This window comes from Lagenorhynchus albirostris, chromosome 14 (assembly GCF_949774975.1).
Source record: "Lagenorhynchus albirostris chromosome 14, mLagAlb1.1, whole genome shotgun sequence".
NCBI classification, from domain to species: Eukaryota; Metazoa; Chordata; class Mammalia; order Artiodactyla; family Delphinidae; genus Lagenorhynchus; species Lagenorhynchus albirostris.
Genome location: NC_083108.1, coordinates 76,936,883 through 76,958,365, shown reverse-complemented (window position 1 = coordinate 76,958,365; position 21,483 = coordinate 76,936,883). Strand labels below are relative to the sequence as shown.

The 21,483-nt window shown below is 48.9% G+C and overlaps 1 protein-coding gene across 1 annotated transcript in view; it reads left to right on the top strand.

Annotated features, from left to right (window-relative positions):
- The window catches only part of KSR2 (kinase suppressor of ras 2), a 407,661-nt gene that overhangs the window by 323,252 nt on the left and 62,926 nt on the right, over positions 1-21,483 (top strand). The window contains exons 9-12 of the mRNA XM_060120912.1: positions 909-1,035; positions 10,712-10,880; positions 19,678-19,719; positions 20,367-20,439. Coding sequence (XP_059976895.1) covers positions 909-1,035; positions 10,712-10,880; positions 19,678-19,719; positions 20,367-20,439 — 411 coding nt within the window. The remainder of the gene's footprint in view (positions 1-908; positions 1,036-10,711; positions 10,881-19,677; positions 19,720-20,366; positions 20,440-21,483) is intronic.

Sequence of the window (21,483 nt, the reverse complement as noted above, 5' to 3'; positions counted from 1 at the left end):
AACGGAACTTTCCAGAGGTCCACCAGCTTCTTGTTCTACCCACCCCCCTTTGGTAGGAAGTTGAAAATATAGTTGGATTCCATGGTGATGGCAGCCCAGGCTTAAGAGAGAAATTAAACCCCTGGGTCAGTCCAAAGCTTTAACTTTTCCACGAACACCCCCAGCCCCACAATAAAAAACAGCTAACAAGTAACATTACCAGGCATCACATTTGAATGCAAGCTTCTTGCTCTGCCCCTCCCGGTGGTCCCTGTAAATAGTAAGTAACAGGGAGAGGGGCTCAGGTGATGTGGTTTGGATCAGGACACATTTATTTAGCATCGCCTGTGTGCCCAGCTTTGTGCCTTTAGGGATGATGCAAAGGGGAAGCTGGGAAGCTGAGACTTTCCTTCAGGGATCCATGGTGACCTTGTTTAGCACAGATGTATTTTGACTGCTACAGACTGCTCGGGCCTGAGAAATCCCACAGGCGACCCAAGATGATCCTCACACCCAGCTTAGATGTGGGAGGGACAGATGGCCACAATGAGCCTGTTGACTGATGACAGCCCCTGAGAAATCAGGAGCCGCTTGTCTTTCAAAGGAGGTTTAATTCTGAAATGAACGCCAATGTGAAACAATTGTGGTATTGGAGAAAAAAACTCCGATAGCTTCAGTTTCATTGTAATAATTTTTAATCGTCAAAAGCCATATATTGACAACACAAACATTTTAGAAACCACAGAGAATACAGATAGTGGGAAAAGTGTCCCAGTATCATGACATAACACGGTGACTCTCATTTTTAGGGAATCCCTTCCAGTCTTGGGGGTGGGCCGTTGAGGTGGGGTCAGAGCTCTGCTCTCCTGACGTGACAGTACAGAGCAAAAGTGGTACTTAAATTCCCACATCACTGTTTTTACCCCTACGGATCCAGCAAGGTTAGTCCGGACAGAGTCCGTTCCGTGTGACATCAACAACCCTCTACGAAAGCCACCCCGGTATTCGGACCTGCACATCAGCCAGACGCTCCCTAAAACCAACAAAATCAACAAGGTGAGACTGGAGTTCTGTTGGGAAGGGGCGTGCTGGGGCTGCCGCTGCCAGACAAGGGGCAGGAGGGGGGAAGGTTCTTGAACAGGACTCGGCAGATTGACCTGGGAGCATTGCCCTTACTTCCCAGCCCACCTAGGCTCTCCTCATTCTGTGTGGTTTGTGTCTAGAAAAGTCTGGGGGGCATCCAGCCATCAGTGCAGAGTGAGCGTGCCAGAAATCTACCTAATTTAGAGAGAGGGCACCTGGCAATGAGAATGAAGGAGCGTGTTGACGGGGGCACAGTAGAGATGGGAGGAGAGCCTGAGAGGGGGTCCTTCGTGGTGCAGACTCCGCCCTCTTTCCTCTGAGATGTTTCATCCTCTGCCAGGATGAGCTTCGCAGGTGGTTCTGTGCTTTCTCACACATCTGTTGAATCCAGCCACCAAGGGACAAGAGTCTGTTTCTGAGCTCCTGCTGGAGACGGGGTGGATGGATCTGTGTGGGGACCACAGGCTCCGAGCCCTAGCTAGCCTGGTCGGCTTCAGGCTGGTCCTCAGACGGTGGTCAGCAGCGGGCTTCTCTGTGCCTCTTTCTTGCCAATGTGGCCTGGAAATTTCCAGTGTGATTTCCATGTCCTTTGTTTGGTCTGTTGGTGGAAGAGCACCAAAGCGATCCCAGGGACACTTCCAACCTCACGGAAGGAGCAAAGGTAACATAAGCCAACAGGTGATTTCTCAAGCCCTACGGTGCCTCCGTGCACTGTCTGGAAGGTGGATAAAATGCGGGTCAATCCAAGCGTGTGGGAAGTCACCAGCCTGTGTTCAGGACCCAGATGAGTGTCATGGTGGCCGTGTGACCTCTCGCCGGCAAGGCATACTCTCCCTTCTCTGCATAAGGCTGGAGAGGGCCTTTCTCCCTCCCCGATCCACTCTCCACACAGCAGCCAGAATGATTCTTTCTTTTTTTTCCTTACTTTTTTTTTTTAACATCTTTATTGGAGTATAATTGCTTTACAATGATGTGTTAGTTTCTGCTTTATAACAAAGTGAATCAGCTATACATATACATATATCCCCATATCTCCTCCCTCTTGCATCGCCCTCCCATCCTCCCTAATCCCCCCCCAGGTGGTCACAAAGCACCGAGCTGATCTCCCTGTGCTATGCAGCTGCTTCCCACCAGCTATCTATTTTACATTTGGTGGTGTATATATGTCCATGCCTCTCTCTCACTTCGTCCCAGCCTCCCCTTCCCCCTCCCCACGACAAAGTGATTCTTAATGAATGTAATTTGAATCACACCACCCCCTGCTTAAAAACCATCCCGTGGCTTTCTGTTGCGTGGAGGAAACAAATCATACTCCTCACTGCAGCCTGCAAGGCCATGCACAATTTGGTCCCTTCCTCCATCTCCGACCTCCCTTTCCAGACCTCCCCAACAAAGCCCATATGTCCTTTCTCTCTCATGCTGTCACCCACCGTTCTTACTACTGGATCTCAGTCATTCACCATCTGTCTCCTTGTGGCATTGTCTCAGGACTTGATAATGCAGCTTGGCCCCTGAAGTCAGGCAGACCTGGCAGCCAGTCTTGGGGCCTCCACTTACTCACTCTGAGACTCCCGGGCAAGTAACTGAACCTCTCGCTGAGCCTCAGCTTTCCTGTGTGTAAAATGGGCGTGTTCCAGTTACCCACTGCTGTATAAACAAACGACCTCAAACTTAGTGACGGACACCAACAGCTCTTTAATTAGGCTCATGGGGATCAGGGTCAGGGATTGGGAAAGGGGTACAGTGGGGATGGTTTGTCTCTGCTTCATGATGTCCAGCTGCGAAAAGCTCACGCAGCTGGGGGCTGGAATCATCCAGAACAGGGATTGGCAAACTATGGTTTACAGGCCAAATCTAGCCCGCTGCCTGTTTTTGGGAAATAAATTATACGGGCACAAGCCACACCCATATTTTCTATGGCTGCTTTCGTGCTTCAAGGGCAGAATTGAGTAGATACAACAAAGACCGCTTGGCTCACGGAGCCTAAACCACAGGATGGTTTAGCCATTTCAAGAAAAAGTTGGCCAACCCCTGATCGAGAGGCTCCTTCACTCACATATCTGGTGCTGGGATGAGTCAAAGGCTGAGCTCAACAGAGACTCATCGGGAGCAACTACATGTGGTCTTGCCTTGTGGCTTGGGCTTCCTCACAATATGGCTGCTTCAGGGCAGTCAGGCTTCTTACATGGCACCTCAGGGCTCGAACAGCAACTGTCCTAGCAAACAAGGTGGGAGCTGCAAAGGCTTTTTATAACCTAGCAATATAAAAGCCCATGCATTGCCTTGGCTTGTCTCTAGCCAAGGGCTGGCAGTGTCAGTTCTGCTGCACTCTACCGATGGAAGCAGTCACAAGCCTACTCAGATTTAAGGGGAGGTGGCGTGATCTCACTTGTCAATGGGAAGAATCCAAGGAATTTGTGACCGTTTTTGAAAATGTCCCCGGTAAGCAAACAGAGCACCAACCCCAGAGAGTTATTGTGGGCATGAAATGAAATAGTCAACATAAAGCACTTAAGAGAGGTTCCTGGCACATGGTAAGCGTGCAGGAAATTCTAGTTATTTTTATCAGCTTAAATCTTGGGCTTCCAATAATAATGTCCGGCTGAGTCTGCTTTTCCTTTGTTATTTGTGAAAGATGTAGGTCTCCCCGCCGCTGGGGTTGGGTGCTTAAGGGGCTTGAATGGTGAGGCTCCTGGGGAGTAACCGGGCACACCTATAACCATCCTGTCCTTTGTGACCTCCTGAGGGTGAATGGCTCAGAGCCGTCTCGAGACCTTTCTCTCTGGCTTTACAGACGCAACGAGCCTCTTGGTGTCAGATGGGACAGACAGATCGGTGACTGTGACATTGTTCTGCTTGTCTGCCAGCAGGAGCATTTGATAAGAGAAATAAATTAACCTCTATTTAGAAAGTGGCTTTGACATGAAGGTGGACAGGAGCTATCAGAGAGCTGGGTTATTGTTTCCCCTCTTTCTCTTCTCACTGGCTTCACGCAGATTCTTTCTGTCAGGCGATGATGTGGTTAGTGCAATAGATTTCTGAGCCAGTTTGATCTGCAGATTTCCTTTTCATTGCTCTCTGTCTCTTCTCTTGTCTAGCTCTGTCAGTCCAGGTTCATAAGAGCCCAGCTTGTTCACCCAGCAAAATGATTTGAGTGTGCATTTTGGAGTCAGAAGGTCTGGGCTTGAAACTCAGTTTCTTCATATGCTCTGTGACCAGAGCAAGATCCTTCCGCCTTTGCTTTCCCCTCTGTAAAGTGGGCATTATAATAGTAGATGGTATTGGAGTTGTGGAGAGGAGTTGATGCCGTGTGTTATGTGTCAGGAGTTTAGTCCCAACACTGGATCCTCAGGCCATGGCAGAGCTTGGTGATGAAGAAGACAGACGAGGAGGAGGGGGAAGAGGAGAAAGAGGAAGAGGGAGGAGAGGCAAGAACAGGAAGAAGAAAGAAGAGGAAGGAGGAGGGTGGGGAGGATGGAGGAGAAGCAGCAGCAGCATCTGCCGCTCCTGAGGGGACCAGTCTACAGTGTTTGTGCTTCCGCACCAAGGCATCAAAGGTCCCACCTGCAGTGGTGTCCGGAGCCAAAGATCTGCCCACTGCAGGGAAGCTTTTTTTTTTTTTTTTACATCTTTATTGGAGTATAATTGCTTTACAGTGGTGTGTTAGTTTCTGCTTTATAACAAAGTGAATCAGTTATACATATACATATGTTCCCATATCTCTTCCCTCTTGCGTCTCCCTCCCTCCCACCCTCCATATACCACCCCTCTAGGTGGTCACAAAGTACCGAGCTGATCTCCCTGTGCTATGCGGCTGCTTCCCACTAGCTATCTACCTTACATTTGGTAGTGTATATATGTCCATGCCTCTCTCTCACTTCGTCCCAGCTTACCCTTCCCCCTCCCCATATCCTCAAGTCCGTTCTCCAGTAGGTCTGTGTCTTTATTCCTGTCTTACCCCTAGGTTCTTCATGACATTTTTTTTTCTTAAATTCCATATATATGTGTTAGCATACGGTATTTGTCTTTCTCTTTCTGACTTACTTCACTCTGTATGACAGACTCCAGGTCTATCCACCTCATTACAAATAGCTCAATTTCGTTTCTTTTTATGGCTGAGTAACATTCCATTGTATATATGTGCCACATCTTCTTTATCCATTCATCCAATGATGGGCACTTAGGTTGTTTCCATCTCTGGGCTATTGTAAACAGAGCTGCAATGAACATACTGGTACATGACTCTTTTTGAATTATGGTTTTCTCAGGGTATGAAGTGGCTGTGTGCTGGCTCTCCTTTACAGTTGGTTGCAAGGAACAGGCTCACCTCGGCCAGCTCAGCACAGGGAGTTGTCTATGGGAAGGATGGACACGGGGCAAGAAGAGAAAGGGGAATCACAGTTGAGGAGCTAGGTCTCATGAAACTGGACATGGAGGACAGGCTTGTGCTCAGGCCAGCTGCTTGGACCCTCAGCAAGACCATGGGTCACTGTTCTGGCCCCCCATCATGACGGTGGCTCAGCTGCTATTTGTGGGTGCCCTCTGGTCTGGTGCTGTTGACCGGTCTCCCCATCCTCTCCTCTCATCTTTTGTCTCCATCACTGTTTCTGTGGCCGTAGACTTCCTACTCCTTGTAACCTCAGCCAGTTTGTTTTCTGGCCTGTCGTGGCTCTTCTGTTCCCTGGAACCTCATCTCTGCTCCACCTTTGCTCTGCTTTCCACTGTTCTTCCTCTTGGCCCTGCTCTGTTTATTCCACATCATAGGTCACTGACCAGCTGTCACGATGCCCTGACCTATGGTCTTGGGTTGGGAGTGGGCTATGGCAGTCACAAGACAAGGATGGCTGTTCAGGAGAGTCTGTTGGGTTGGAGGGTGGGGACCACGGGAGAGAGAGTTACTATCATTGGCATGTTCAAATCAGTGCACAGCTGGGTGAAGGGGGAACCTGGGAGGTTCTGTTTGAACCTCAAACATGCTTCTGTTTGATTCTCAGAGTCAGATGCGAGTTTCTTATTACTTGGTTTGACCTTCTGTTTCTGCTTCTGGGCTGGAGATGGGGACCTGGGCCACTAACCCTCTGTATGACTCCAGCAAGTCACATCCCATCTCTGAGTCTCGGCGTCCCCATCTGTAGCACAAAGGGGTGGCACTGGATGGTCTCTGAAGGATGTTTCCACATCTAAACTGCACTCAGAAAGAGGAATTATGCCATTAGTCCTTCCCTTCGTGATCTGGTAGAGTTTGAGTTTCCCTCTGCTGGAAGACAACCTCCAGCTGCTGCTCCCATTGGGACACAGGTGTGGGTCTGGCCCGAGGAAGGAATTTCCCATCCTGTTCAGCAGTTCTGGGGCAACGTGGGCACCACACGCAGCTTTCTCTTTGCCGATGCTGGTGATTTCACATCAGCCCTGAGCCTCGGACATGAGAAAGACTGAATTCCTGCCATAACTGTTTCCTTCATGAGAGCAGCTCCTGCTTCCCTCCCTCCCTTCAGCTCTCCTTCCATCCCTCCTTCCTTTCCATTCATTGATTCATATCACATTTATTAGCCACCTCCTATGTTTTTGTTTCTGTGCTAAGTTCTGCAGGTGCCAAGATGAATAAGACACTGTCTCGTACGAGGAGATAAACCTTTTCCTCCTTCCCTCTCTCCTTCTCCCTCCCTCTCTTCATTTCTTTCTTTGTTCTTTCCTCTATCACACATTTTTCGAGGGACCACACTGTTTTTGGCATATTGCTAAGTTCTGAGAATAGGGAGCTTCTAGCCTCGAGGATGAGACAGATAAGTAAGCCGAGAAGTGACTGTGTTGAAGTATCAACGGAAGCTGGGGCCAGTACCAGGAGCGAGCTAGTACCAGGCAACGCTAGTACCAGGAGCGAGCTAGTACCAGGAGCGAGTTAGTACCAGGAGCGAGCTAATACCAGGCAGCACTAGTACAAGGAGCGAGCTAGTACCAGGCAGCACTAATACCAGGAGTGAGCTAGTACCAGGCAGCGCTAATACCAGGAGTGAGCTAGTACCAGGCAGCGCTAGTACCAGGAGTGAGCTAGTACCAGGCAGCGCTAATACCAGGAGTGAGCTAGTACCAGGCAGCGCTAGTACCAGGAGTGAGCTAGTACCAGGCAGCGCTAGTACCAGGCAGGGCTAGTACCAGGCAGCGCTAGTACCAGGCAGGGCTAGTACCAGGCAGCGCTAGTACCAGGAGTGAGCTAGTACCAGGCAGCGCTAGTACCAGGCAGGGCTAGTACCAGGCAGCGCTAGTACCAGGAGCGAGCTAGTACCAGGCAGGGCTAGTACCAGGAGCGAGCTAGTACCAGGCAGGGCTAGTACCAGGAGTGAGCTAGTACCAGGCAGGGCTAGTACCAGGAGGGCTGGAACCAGGAGCGAGCTAGTACCAGGCAGCGCTAGTACCAGGAGCGAGCTAGTACCAGGCAGCACTAGTACCAGGAGCGAGCTAGTACCAGGCAGGGCTAGTACCAGGAGCGAGCTAGTACCAGGCAGGGCTAGTACCAGGAGCGAGCTAGTACCAGGCAGTGCTAGTACCAGAAGTGAGCTAGCACCAGGCAAGGCTAGTACCAGGAGGGCTGGAACTAGGCAGGGCTAGTACCAGAAGTGAGCTAGTACCAGGCAGGGCTAGTACCAGGAGGGCTGGAACCAGGAGCGAGCAATGTGCTGACCTGGTGGAGTGGGAGGTCAGGGGAACTTCTCAGAGGAGGGCCGGTCTGAGCTGGGCTTTGAAGAAAGAATAGGCATCTTCCAGGCAGACTGGACAAGGCGGGGCAGATATTCCAAGTAGAAATAACAACATGTCCCAAGCCTCGGAGATGTGAAATAGCCTGGTTTGCGTTGGGAACTGTGGACCGACCATTTGATGTGACTAAGGCAGTCATTGTAGGGATGAGAGAAGAGGAAGTGACGTAAGCCCAGGTCAAGACTGAATGTGTACATCGTGGACCAACGTTTTCATTAAACATGCTGTGTCGTTGGAGCACAGTCTATATGCCAGTTCCTCCTAATGGGATGCTGTTTTTAGTACAAACCTTTATACTTTTTTAAACTGATATAATGACTTTTTTGCAGAGCGTCTATGGAAACATCTTGAAATTTGCCAATCTGTGAGTAAAAGTTCAAAGAAGAGTGTTGATAGGATGGATAGATGCCTGACCTTCATTTCCCCTTGTCCCTCTACTGACACGAACAGTCCCTAACTTCCTTTAAAAACCTCCTGTGCCCCATTGGGCTGTATGGGGCCTTCACAGCCCAACCACATAAATCTTAGCCTACATGTCACTGTCATATTATTCCTTATACTAACATGTCCATTGCCATTAAAATTTAGTTACCATTAGATAAATTAGGATAGAATGAGAAGGCTGGCTTCCTGATGCCTTTCTACTAAAATCAGATCAGAATTACCTCCAAGGGGGTATTGCGTGGAAGGTGGCTGGAATGAACCAAAGCATGACCTTGCCTGGAATCAGGAGTACTTTGTCCAGGAAATGTTTGTAGGAGTTTGATCCACAAGAGCCACAGAGGATAACAACCTAGCTGTCCTTCAATGGAAGGTTGATCAAATAAACTGTGGTACATCCACACCATGAAATACCACTCAGCAATAAAAAGGAACAGTCCATCGATGCATGCAATAACTTGGATGACTCTCCAGAGAACTGTTCTGAGTGGAAAAAGCCAATCCAAAAAGGTTACATACTATAGGATTCAATTTATAGAACATTCTTGAAATGACAAAATTATAGCAATGGAGAATAGGGTAGCGGTGGCAGGGATAAAAGATGGGAGGGAGGGGTGGTGAGGAGAGAGGGGGCAGTGGGTGTGGTTAGAAAAGGGCAACACGAGGGCCCCTTCTGGGGGTGGAAATGTTCTGTATCTTGACTGTATCGATTCAGTGTCCGGGTCATGATATTGTACCATAGTTTTGCAAGATGTTATCCTTGGAAAAAACTAAGTAAGAATGCATGGGATCCCTCTATTATTTCCTGCAACTACATGCAAATCTGCAGTTATCTCAAATAAAAAGCTTAATTGCAAAAGTAAACGCCATCATCAATATAATCGCTACCGTTTGTTGATAGCAAAGTGCCTCAGTGCAGTGCTCAGGGTGTAGGTACCTGCATAACCTTAGTTAAACTTCGCAACAGATCCACACACAGTGGGTGTTCTTCGCCCACATGAAGGACAGGGAGAGACTGAAGCTCCCAGAGGGGAAGTCACTGCTGTGGAGGCAGTGTGACCGCGTGGGAGTGGGGTGGACTCTGGGAGGGGGACGTGCACAGCACCGGTTGAGCACGGGATGCCACTGGGCATCCAGATGGGGAATGTCTGTTCCCCACCCCACACTCCCCGCCCTCATATGCTGGTTGGTGTTTGCTACACCAGCTCTGGAGTTTGGCAGGTAAGCACACCTGTTGACTAATAACCAGATCACACAAAACCATCCTCGGGCACCTGGAGCCAAGCTGAACGGTGGGCCTCTGAGTAATGCAGGGACCAAGTGATCCATGTCCTGTGAGTGAACAGATTAAGGTTCCCCTGAGAGCTCTTAGCTCTGCAGGCTTTGGGAGGCAGGAGCCCCTTTTCTGGGATGCTGAGGTTTGCTAGTGTTATTCCCATTTTACAGAGGGCAAAACTGAGGAATGGCGAGGTTAAGCATTTTGTTCAGGATGCGGGGGGAAGAGGTGGCCATGGGATTTTGAATCTGCCTTTGCCTCACTCTGGTTTCTGCTTGTAAGAGTTTGCTGGGGATGCTGGGTAGCTAAGACAAATTACCACAAACTGGGTAGCTAAGACAAAAGACGTTCTCTCACAGTCTGGAGTGCAGAAGTCTGAGATCGAGGTGCCGGCAGGGTTGGTTCTTTCCGGAGACTCTGAGGGAGAATCCATTCCATGCCTCTCTCCTTACTGTCGGTGGCTCCAGCAATCCTTGGCATTTCTTGGCTTCTGGAAGCATCAGTCCCCTGTCTACCCCTGTCTTCAAATCGCCTTTTCCTCTGTGTGTCTTTCCTTTTCTGTTTCTTATAAGGACACTTGACATTGGATTTAATGCCCCCCACGCCCAAATCCAGGATGATCTCGTTTCAAAATCCCTGACCAGCGCCGTTCTGAGGATGCGCACACGGATTCTATCTTCCTCTTGACTTTAGAGCAGTTTCAAGGGCCGGAAGAGGCATTGCTGGTTCCAACTGAGATGCGAGGGAAGTTGCTGCAGGCTTGATCTCACACTCTCTCTTGAGCTGTCAGGCTGTTGATTCTTTAATAAACACTCAGGATGCGAGGCGTTAGGATGGGAAGAACACTCTGGGCACCTCTGCGTGGGACTTTCCAAAATCAAAGAGGCGCAGGGAGCGTGACTGTCGCCTACATAGCTTTCATTATGTGGTAACCTTTCAGTCCGGGCTCCAAGCAGGGGACAGGAATTTGACCCCAGAAGCTGTCCCATCCGCAGCTGGATGCAACCTGGTGGGGATGACGAAGCAGGTGGGGGGACTTTGGAAGGATCTGGTGGTTGAGGAAAACGGAAGAGATGCTGTGGATGCTAGGGTGGGGTCTCTTCCTGTGCAACCCACTCTCACTGCTGTGTCTCTGCCTCTCTGTCGGCCCCTGCCCCCTGCCCTACTTTCTTCCTGCAGGACCACATCCCTGTTCCTTACCAGCCAGACTCTAGCAGCAATCCCTCGTCCACAACGTCCTCCACGCCCTCCTCGCCAGCGCCCCCGCTCCCTCCCAGTGCCACGCCGCCTTCTCCCCTACACCCTTCTCCGCAGTGCACAAGGCAGCAGAAGAACCTCAACCTGCCAGGTACCTCCATGCTTGGGAAGCTACAGGGGGGCGCTCTGGCTTCGTGCCAGAGCCATTTCCGGACTAGTCCATGCGTAAAGGCAATGAGGTGGAAGCATATGGATTGAGTCTTACCATATGCAGGGCAGTTGCTACATATTACCTTATTTGATCTTTAGAGTAGCCATAATGTAAGTACGATCAGCTCCATTTTACAGATGAGGAAACAGAGGCTCAGAGAGGTAAAGAGACTCTTAGAGACTCAGTCTTTTGGGAAACAGCAACCCAGAGTCTCCACCTAAGTCTGAGTCACAGGGGGAGCCATTGGCTCTGGAGCTGGCCGTTGTCTTATGAGCTAAATCAGTTGAAACTGGCAACAGGGCTGCATTCTGAGTCCTACCCCAGGCATCAGGACAGGGCTCTGAATGAGCGGGCTGGCGTCCGATATTCCGTATCCAGCTCTCTCATGTCCCTGACCTGTGACCTCTGACTTCAGTTTTCTCATCTCTGCAAGGATATAGGTGGACGAGAGGACCCAGAGGGTCTTCCAGCTCACAAACTCCAGGGCGCTCGGCTGCTGACCTGAGACTATGTGCTGGGCTGTGAGATGGTGGAGAGGCCGTCATGTGATGATTTGGCTTCTCGGACTTAAGAAAGGGCTCTCTCTCTGCTCCTAGGCAGGCCAGACCTAAGAGTCTTCCTACCCCTTCCGGGGCCCGGCCCAGCCCACTTGCCGTTCTAGGGCCCCAAGGACATTTCCAGTTCAGCCATATTGGCAGCATCATAGCTGACGTCAAGACAGAGGCTGGTGGGATGAGGTCTGGCTTGGCCAGTTGGGAGCAAAGTCTAGGTCTGTGTTGTTCAACATGGTACCCACTAGTCATGCATGGCTGTTTAAATTTAAAGTAATTAGGGCTTCCCTGGTGGCGCAGTGGTTAAGAATCCGCCTGCCAATGCAGGGGACACGGGTTCAAGCCCTGGTCCGGGAAGATCCCACATGCCACAGAGCAGCTAAGCCCGTGCACCACAACTATGGAGCCTGCGCTCTAGAGCCTGCGAGCCACAACTACTGAGCCTGTGCTCTAGAGCCTGTGAGCCACAACTACTGAGCCTGTGCTCTAGAGCCCGTGAGCCACAACTACTGAGCCTGTGTGCCACAACTACTGAAGCCTGTGCGCCTAGAGCCTGTGCTCCGCAACAAGAGAAACCACTGCAACGAGAAGGCCGCGCACTGCAACGAAGAGTAGCCCCCGCTCACCACAACTAGAGAAAGACCGCACGCAGCAACGAAGACCCACTGCAGCCAAAAATAAATAAATAAGTAAATTAAAAAAAAATTAAATGAATTAAAATTAAATATAATTAAAATTTTAATTCCTCAGTCACACTAGCCACATTTCAATGCTTGCAAGCCACATGTGGTTAGTGGCTGCCATACTGGACAGCACAGGTATAGAGCATTTCCCACCATTGCAGAAAGTTCCACCAGACAGTGCTGGGCTAGGGGCTGATTTCCTCCTGAGCCAGCGAGCTTCACGCAGGGGGAAAATATCCCAGGTCTGTAGCCACAAGTCACACCTGCAAGCCTAACCAGCCGTGAGAGAATATCTGGGAAACGAACGAAGACCCAACCCCACATCTGGACAACGCCCAGATACAACCACCCACTGAGGACAAGCTGATCAAGTCACCTGCCCACACTGCTTTGATCTGGGCTGTGTCCAAAGGGATAGAGTGTGTTTTAAAACTTGCATCATGGAAATTTTTTGGTTAAGTCCAAGCCCGAGGCAGCCTCATACCTGTGGTGTGAGGGCCACTCACCTGGCAGCCAGCAAGGACCATAACGGGAGTCAGTAAGTGCCCCCGGGTCAACAAGGCAACAATTGCCCAGCATTTCCGTAGACTGAGGGTTCCCACCAGCACCCCGAGCCATTGCCACTTCTCTGGAAGGAGGGGAATGGAAAAAAGGTCCTTTGACACCCCATGACCCCCCAATTTCTGGAGGGAGGGGCTGGGTCCTTTCCTAGAGCTGTACCACCTGCCACCCAAGACACACACTTAGGGCTATTTTCCCAGTAACTGTTTGCTACTTGTTTATGGGTGAGGGTAGCAGGGGCGGGAAAGAACCTCTTAAGGGAGAACCACGCCTCAAAGCACCACAGCTCTTTTCATCTCCAGAAGACTGCTGGCATCTTTAAACAAGAGACCTGACTCACCAGGGGTGGTCACTGTTCCATCTGCTCCTTTGTCCCTTCCGTCAGAGCCCCAGGGAGGGGCCTTGGCCAAGTTGCAGTGCTCGCCTGCCAGTAGATCTGCATCCACTCCATGGCAGGTCCCAACACTGTCCTGACCCTCTTTGGGGAGTGGGCTAAGGGGTCCTTTGGGGGAAGGCACTTTAGAACAGCAGTTAAGAGTGTGGGTCCTGGAGCCAGGCTGCTTGGGTTCAAATCCCAGCTCCGTCACTTAACAACTGTGTGATGCTGAACAAACTGCTTGCCTCTCTGTGCCTCTGTTCCCTCGTCTGTACAACGGGGATAATGATAGTACCTACTCTGTAGAATCCTCGAAGGGCTAAGCGTTACCATATATGTACAGAGCTTAGCAGAGCACCTGTCTTGTCAAAGAGCTCAACAAAGGTGAGCTATTTTCATTATTATTAGATAAACACAGGAATAGCAAATTACTGTGGCTACCAGTGGTAAGTAATCCGGGCCTAACTAGAATTGTGGAAATAAAGATGAAATCCCCATGTACCATGGTATTGGGAGTAAGAATCAAATTAAACTTTGGGGTTAGGTAATTTAGCATTGACTGTCGAAGTTTCAAATGTACATTCCTTGGACCAGCAAAATCACTTTTAAGAATTTATATACAGAAATGTTTGCAAAGGGCATGGGGATCTGTATGTAAGGATTTCATGGCAACAGTAAAAAATTTGGACTCAACCCAAATGCCCATCAGGAGGGGAGTGTTTGAATACGCTAATATATCTATATAACCAAATACTCAGCCACCCTTAAAAAGAATGGAGTAGCTCTTTGTAAATATCCTGACATGGAAAGATATCCACAATATCTTTTAAGTGGAAAATAAGTGATGTGCAAAGCAACGGGTATAATAACATCCTATTTATTGTAACATGGTTTTATATATTTGTATATGTATGTTTAAATGTGTGTGTATGTATATGTTTGTATATGTACACAGATGTCTGCAAGACTTCATGGCAGGTGTTCTAAGAAAAGGAATTTTCTTTTATGCACTTCGTAATGTATATAAGAGCAAGGAATATGCACCCGTTTTATAATTGAATAATAACAATAAAATGCAATGTCGACAGGGAAAACAAAATAGGACCCTCCAGAAGGGCCGCCAGACCTTCCCTCTGTCTTAGGCAGTTTTCGCAAAATTCCCCCAGGGTGACAGGCATCTGTTCTGTTCATACGAGGCCCTGGTCACCTGTTATACTCTAGACTGTGAGCCTCTGTTGATGGGAAAAGGAGCTTTGGCCCTGGTTGCCTGCCAGATGTTGAGTTTTCTGAAGACTATTCAAGCTAATGCCTAGGCATAAAAATGTCCCTGGCATTGATTGATCTAGAATATTCTTTCTCTAAAACAGGCTGTGCGGTTAATGGTCATTTGGCTCATTTGCTAACCTCAGGGCACCCACGGGCTTGGTGGGATTTGCGATTGTGCTCTGCTGGTCGGCTGGACCTCCTTGTTTTCCGCCACTCCCTTAAGAAGCCTGGTGCTATGTTGGACATGGCACAGTGTAGGATGGAGTCAAGAGGGCTACATTTGGATCCCAGATTTGCCCCTTCCCACCTCTGTGGCCTTGAGTATGGCACTGGCCCCGTTTAGATCTCAGTTTCTCATCTGTAAAGTGGGTCTAACTTGCAGGCTTGTGTGACATTTGATGTGGGAAGGTACATGAAGGGGCTTTGTAAGGGACTATCGTGTGGGTTTTAGAGGCTGGAATGTTCAAATGCCTTCCTTCTTGGGCGTAATCTAGTGCCATGTTTAGTGTCTGTCTCCTGCCTCAGAACATCAGCTCCATGAGACTAGGAAACTAATCTGCTTCATCCACCCCTCTGCGCCCAAAGCCCATCACAGTGCCCACTGCTCAAGGCGCTGATTAGATGTTTGCTGAATGAGTGAGTGAACGAGTGACTTGAGGCACTGCCCAGAGCTGCAAGTTGTTTTTTTTTTTTCCTTTAAACTGTCTTCTGGCCCTCAGACTGCATTCATCCATTCCGATATCCTTAACGGGTATTTATTAAGCATCTACTACATACCAGGTACTGTACAAGACACCACGTATGGGGGCAAGGCACAAACCAGAAATGCCCTGTAAAAGTTTGCCGTTGCTGCTGTAGCAAATCACCACGAGCTTAGAGGCTTAAAGCAGCAGAAATTTAGTATCTTATGGTTATGGAGGTCAGAAGTCCAAAATCAGTTTCACTGGGCTCAAAATCAAGGAGTTTGCGGAGCTGGTTTCTTCTGGAGGTTCTAGGAAGGAATCCATTTCCTTGCCTTTTCCCAGCTTCTAGAGGCTGCCTGCATTCCTTTGCTCATGGCCTCTCATCACTGCAGCCTCTGCCTCTGTATCACATCTCCTGTGATTCTCTCTGACTTGGATCCTCCTGCCTCCCTCTCGCAAGGACCCTTGTGATTATGTTTAGGGTTCACCCAGAGAATCCAGGATAATCTCCTCATCTCAAGATCCTTAACTTCTTCACATCTGCAAAGTCCCTTTTGCCATGTAAGGTAACATATTCACGGGTTCCAGTGGCTAGGATATGGCCATCTTAGGGATGGGGGTGGGGGAGAGGGCATCATTCTGCCTGTCACAGTCTCTGTTCTCATGGAGTTTATAGCTTAGTGGGAGAGACAGGTGTTAGCCGAGCAAACATCCACATGAAAATAGGATTATAAGTTGTGATAAGTGCTGTGAAGGGAAAGAACAGTGCTATGAGCAAATTCAAGAAGAGAACAAGTTTAGGTTGAAAGGTCAGAGGCAGCTGAGTTCTGAAGACTGGCCAGAGAGGGCTGGTGGGGAGTTGTCCAGGCAAAGAGAGGGGAACACATGCAAAGCCCCTGCCACGGGAAAGAGCTGGGAAAAAATGTCCCAGTGGCTGGAGTGCCATAAACAAGGCACCAAGCAAGACTCAGAGCTGCAGGGCTGAGGCCTGGCAGGGCCTTGTAGGGCTTGGCAGGAATGTAGATTTTATTTAAGACACAATGAGAGGCCGTTGCAAGGTTTAGGCAGGGGATATTTTGATCTTTCTTCTTTCCTTCTAGATCCTTCCTTTCAGATGACCACTCAGGCTGCTCTCTGGGGAGCCCATAGGGAGGGAATGGGGGCTTCAGGGTGGAAGAGCCTTCAAAGTGGCCTGCTTGTCTCTCTGACCTCTGGTCATCTGCAGCCTCCCAGTTCCTGGGTCCTCTTTGACGCCAGAGAGCCAGGAGCCACTCGGGTTCATCTACTGCCCCTCGGACCTGCTTCTCGCTGGTGTCCGTTATCAGCAAGAAGAATAGGCAGGACTCACAGCGCCCTTTCCCTCCTCCTCTGGCCAAGACTCTCTCCCTTTCGGCCGTCCGGACCGAGCTGTTATCAGGCACTTGAAGGGGTCCAGGCGGGGGTTGGCTCTGAGCGTGGAGGCCTTTGCCAGGTGTCGCATTGCCTGACACCTGTCCCGTCTCAGAGTGGTGCCTTCTCTCCATCACCAGCCCCGCCTCCTTAAAAGAACACTTAACTGCCAGCTAACCTCTTCTGCAGACACTGAATCCTCAGTCCCAGTTGGGGAGGGAAGAGATCAACTAAGTCTCTTGACAATCCCAGGTAGTTTTTCTTCTTTTAATTTTAGCCCCTTGTTGACTAACAAAGTGTCTGCCTGCAATGAAAAAACCTAAGTAATCTAATGGAAGAAAGGTCCCTGACATTATGGAGGTTGGATTTCTTTTAAAGCTTTGTCATGTAACCTTGAATGAGTTGCTTCCCAGCCCAGGCACTTCATCTTCCAGAATCAAAAATGCATCCATGGGCTTCCCTGGTGGCGCAGTGGTTGAGAGTCCGCCTGCCGATGCAGGGGACACGGGTTCGTGCCCTAGTTCGGGAAGATCCCACATGCCGCGGAGCGGCTGGGCCCGTGAGCCATGGCCGCTGAGCCTGCGCATCGGAGCCTGTGCTCTGCAACAGGAGAGGCCGCAGCAGTGAGAGGCCCGTGTACTGTGGAAAAAAAAAAAAGCATCCATTTCAATTCCAGCTAGCTGAGGTATTTGGGAATTGCTGTGCTAAAAGAGAGTTGAGTAATTGAACAAACGTGAGCAGCTTACCCACGGGGTGCAAGGCACCAAACCAGGTGCTTGGCATCCTGAGATGCCAGGACTTGCTGTCCATCCCAGGGGGAATTTATAAATCAACTGCACCCTCAGGGGCAGCTAATGACTTAGCCCTTTGAAACCATCTGACTGTCTATGAATTATAAAGCATTCTCGTCTGTTAGTTAAGAGAGCTTAGAAAGAGATGGGCTTATGCATCGCAGCTGATCCTGATTCTGCACGTTCTATGCCCTCTTATCTCATGTCATGATGAGCTCAGCCCTATGAAGGAGAGATTTTTATTATCCCCATTTTACACATCTGGAAACTGAGACTTGGAGAGAGTTGCTGAAGCTTTTATAAGCAGTCAAGGAAGAACAAGAATTCAGCCCTGAATTCAACAATTCAGCTTCCAGACTCCAGGCTTGGAACCACTACTAATTCTTGGTGAGCCAGCTTGTCGCTGAATGAATAAAACTGTTTCCGGAAGTATATTCACCAACTCAGACTCATATCTGATCCCATCCCTGCTCACTGCCTTTACTTGAGGATATAAAACTCTGTGTGACCTGTCCCCCACCCCTGACACCGCTTGTACTCCCTGGTCCAGGCCCTCCACCCTACTGGAATAGTGCTAACATTGGAAACCTTGGGGATGTCCAGAACAACCGGCCTCCAGTGAACAGACTGGAAGTAAACTGAATTGTAAGAGAACGAGCAGAGAATTTGAGGAAGTGTCTTTTATATGACTTTTCCCTAAATATGGAAATTAATTAATGCCTGTGGTAGGCAGAATAATGGTCCCCCAGAGAGGACCACACTCTAATCCTGGGTTCTGTGAATATGTTACTTTATACGGCAAAAAGACCTTTGCAGCTGTTACTAAATTAAGGATCTTGAGGTGGAAAGATTACCCTGGATTATCTGGGTGGACTCGAAATGCAATCATGAGGCTCCTTATGAGAGCGAGATGAGAAGGTCAAAGCCAGTAGAAGGCAATGTCGGGACGGAAGCAGAGATGGGGGTGATGGGACTGTGATCCAAGAAATACAGGCAGGCTCTACAGCTGGAAAAGGCAAGGAGTGATTCTCCTTTGGAGCCTCCAGAAAGAATCAGTCCTGCCAACACCTTCATTTAGCCCCTTACAACTGTTTTTAGACTTCTGACCTCCAGAACTCGAAGAGGATAAGGTTGTACTGTTTTAAGCCATCCCGTTTATGGTAAGTTATTACAGCAGCCATAAGAAAACTAATACAATGCTCAATGCAGCAAATTGGAAAAACACAAGAAACACATAAAGGACTTTTTCAGTTTTATTGAGATACAGTTGACATATAACATTGTATAAGTTTAAGGATATAATGATTTGATATATGTATCTGTTGCAAAATAACATCCATCACCTCACATAGTTATCAATTGTTTTTCCTTGTGATGAGAACTTTTAAGATCTACTCTCTTAGCATCTTTCAAATAGACGATACAGTATTGTTAATTACAGTCGCCATGCTGTACATCACATCCCCAGGACTTATTTGTCTTATAACTAGACATTTGTACCTTTTGACCACCTTCACCCAATTCTATCCCCATTCCCCACTTCTGGCAATCACAGATCTGATCTCTGTTTCCATGAGTTTGTTTTTTTATACATTCTACATGTAAGTGAGATCATACTGTTTGTCTTTCTCTCTCTGACTTATTTCACTTAGCATAATACCCTCTAGGTCCACCCATGTTGTCACAAATGACAAGATTTCATTCTTTATTATGGCTGAATAGTTTTCAATTGTGTGTATATATGTATGTGTGTGTGTGTGTGTGTGTGTATTCTTTATCCATTTGTCTGTTGATGGGGACTTAGGTTGTTTCCATGTCTTTGGGATAGTGATGTCTTTTCCTTCGGATATATACCCAGAAATGGAATCACTGAATCATATGGTAGTTCTAATTTTAATATTTTTAGGAACCCCCATACTGTTTTCTATAGTGGCTCTACCAATTTACATTCCCATCAACAATGCACAAGGGTTTCCTTTCCTTTACATCTTTACCAACACTTGTTATTTCTTGTCTTTTTGATAATAGACATCCCAACAGTTGTGAGGTGATACCTTATTGTGGTCATAAAAGATTTTTTTTAAGCCACTGTCATCGCTCTGCCGGAAGGGGAAGATTACTGTGTTAGATTATGGCTTTAGAGACTTTTCTCTCTGTATATGTGTGTCCTCACGCATTTACGCATTTAACAGAGATGCTCAGGATGGCTGTCTGAGTTGGGGTGCTCTGTTTTCAGGGAGTGTCAGTGGGAGGGTTGGCTTGGATGTTTCTGGCTTCTTTACACATGTTCTCAGTCCCTTGGAATTCGGGGTGTCTGCAGAAGTCTGGAAACCTCAGGGGCGGGCAGAGAACCACAGGTGGCCGCAGGAGCCCCATTTGTTACCTGAAGGGCCCACCCAGGGCAGCGCTCACTGTGATGTTTTCTTTCTTTCTCAAGCGTCCCACTACTACAAATACAGGCAGCAGTTCATTTTCCCAGGTGAGTTTCATGTGAGCTCAGTTCCTCCCGAGCAAGCTCTCTGAGGCGTGGCAGCCGCTGGAGGGGATAGAGGCGAAGGTTGCCGGGGTGAATGAGCCCCGAGAGGATGGGGTGGAATCCCCAGACCACAGGCTGGCGACTGGCTATGGAGGTGGAGGAGGAAGGGTGCGGGGTCCAAGGGCACAATGGCACCGACGAGGTCCCAGAGCACAGTAGGAAGGCCTGAGTGGGTGGTCTGCAGTGCAAGGATGGGCAAGGGTGAGGAGGGGTCTAGAACCACGTGGCAGGGGAGAGATGGTCAAAGGGGCTTGAATCGGGCACTGGGAGACATGAAACCAAGTAGCCTCATCATCCCAAAGGGGACTCAGGAGTGAGGAGGTTCCAGTGGGTGCTTCAGGCCAGAGGCTTAGGGCCTCCGGCAGCCCCCAGGTGACAGTGGGGAACTTTGTTCAGGATGTCATCTAGACCACTCGTGCACCTAGGCAGGTAAATCCAAGTGGCCGGGGAAGGGAGGGAGGGGATTGTGCAGCCCCAGGGACTCATGGTCTGGTGAGTTCTCAGCTGCCGGCATCTCCTGGGAATCAGGCTTTTGGGGGTGGTTGTGGACCCCGAGTTTGGTTTCTTACTGTCTAATCTTTGACTCTCAGATGTGGTGCCGGTGCCAGAGACGCCGACCCGGGCGCCCCAGGTCATCCTGCATCCAGTGACCTCAAATCCAATGTAAGTGGAACAGAGACCTTTTCCCCTGCCCTGGCCCTTCAGTTTTTTTTTATTTATTTATTTATTTTTTTTACATCTTTATTGGGGTATAATTGCTTTACAATGGTGTGTTAGTTTCTGCTTTATAACAAAGTGAATCAGTCATACATAAACATATGTTCCCATATGTCTTCCCTGTTGCGTCTCCCTCCCTCCCACCCTCCCCATCCCACCCCTCCAGGCTGTCACAAAGCACCGAGCCAATATCCCTGTGCCATGCGGCTGCTTCCCACTAGCTAGCTACCTTACTGCGTTTGTTAGTGTGTATATGCCCATGACTCTCTCTCGCCCTGTCACAGCTCACCCTTCCCCCTCCCCATAACCTCAAGTCCGTTCTCTAAGAGGTCTGTGTCTTTATTCCTGCTTTACCCCTAGGTTTTTCATGACATTTTTTTTTCTTAAATTCCATATATATGTGTTAGCATACGGTATTTGTCTCTCTCTTTCTGACTTACTTCACTCTGTATGACAGACTCTAGGTCTATCCACCTCATTACAAATAGCTCAATTTCGTTTCTTTTTATGGCTGAGTAATATTCCATTGTATATATGTGCCACATCTTCTTTATCCATTCATCCGATGACGGGCGCTTAGGTTGTTTCCATCTCCGGGCTATTGTAAATAGAGCTCTGGCCCTTCAGTTTGCTCAGGGTCATGTCTTCTTTCCTCCTTCTCCTGGAAATGATGGAGTGGGAGGTGTGGGAGAAGTATGAGAGGGCCATAGAGACAAGGGAATAACTCAAGCTAAGAGAGAGAGAGTGTGACAGCCCAGGCCAAGAGAGGGACAGTACCCATCCCCTTGAGTCACTTCTGCCTTGTGTCCCTGGCCCTGCCGATCAAGTGTGATTTCCAGGGGCCAGACCACTTCCTTCAGACCCCCAGACCCTCCTATGATCAGAAAGACCACTTCCCCCAGGCAATAGCTGGAGCTTAATGAAAAGGCAATTATTCTACATCATTATCCCCCTTTTAAAAAGGATAATTTAAGTTTATACCAGGGATCA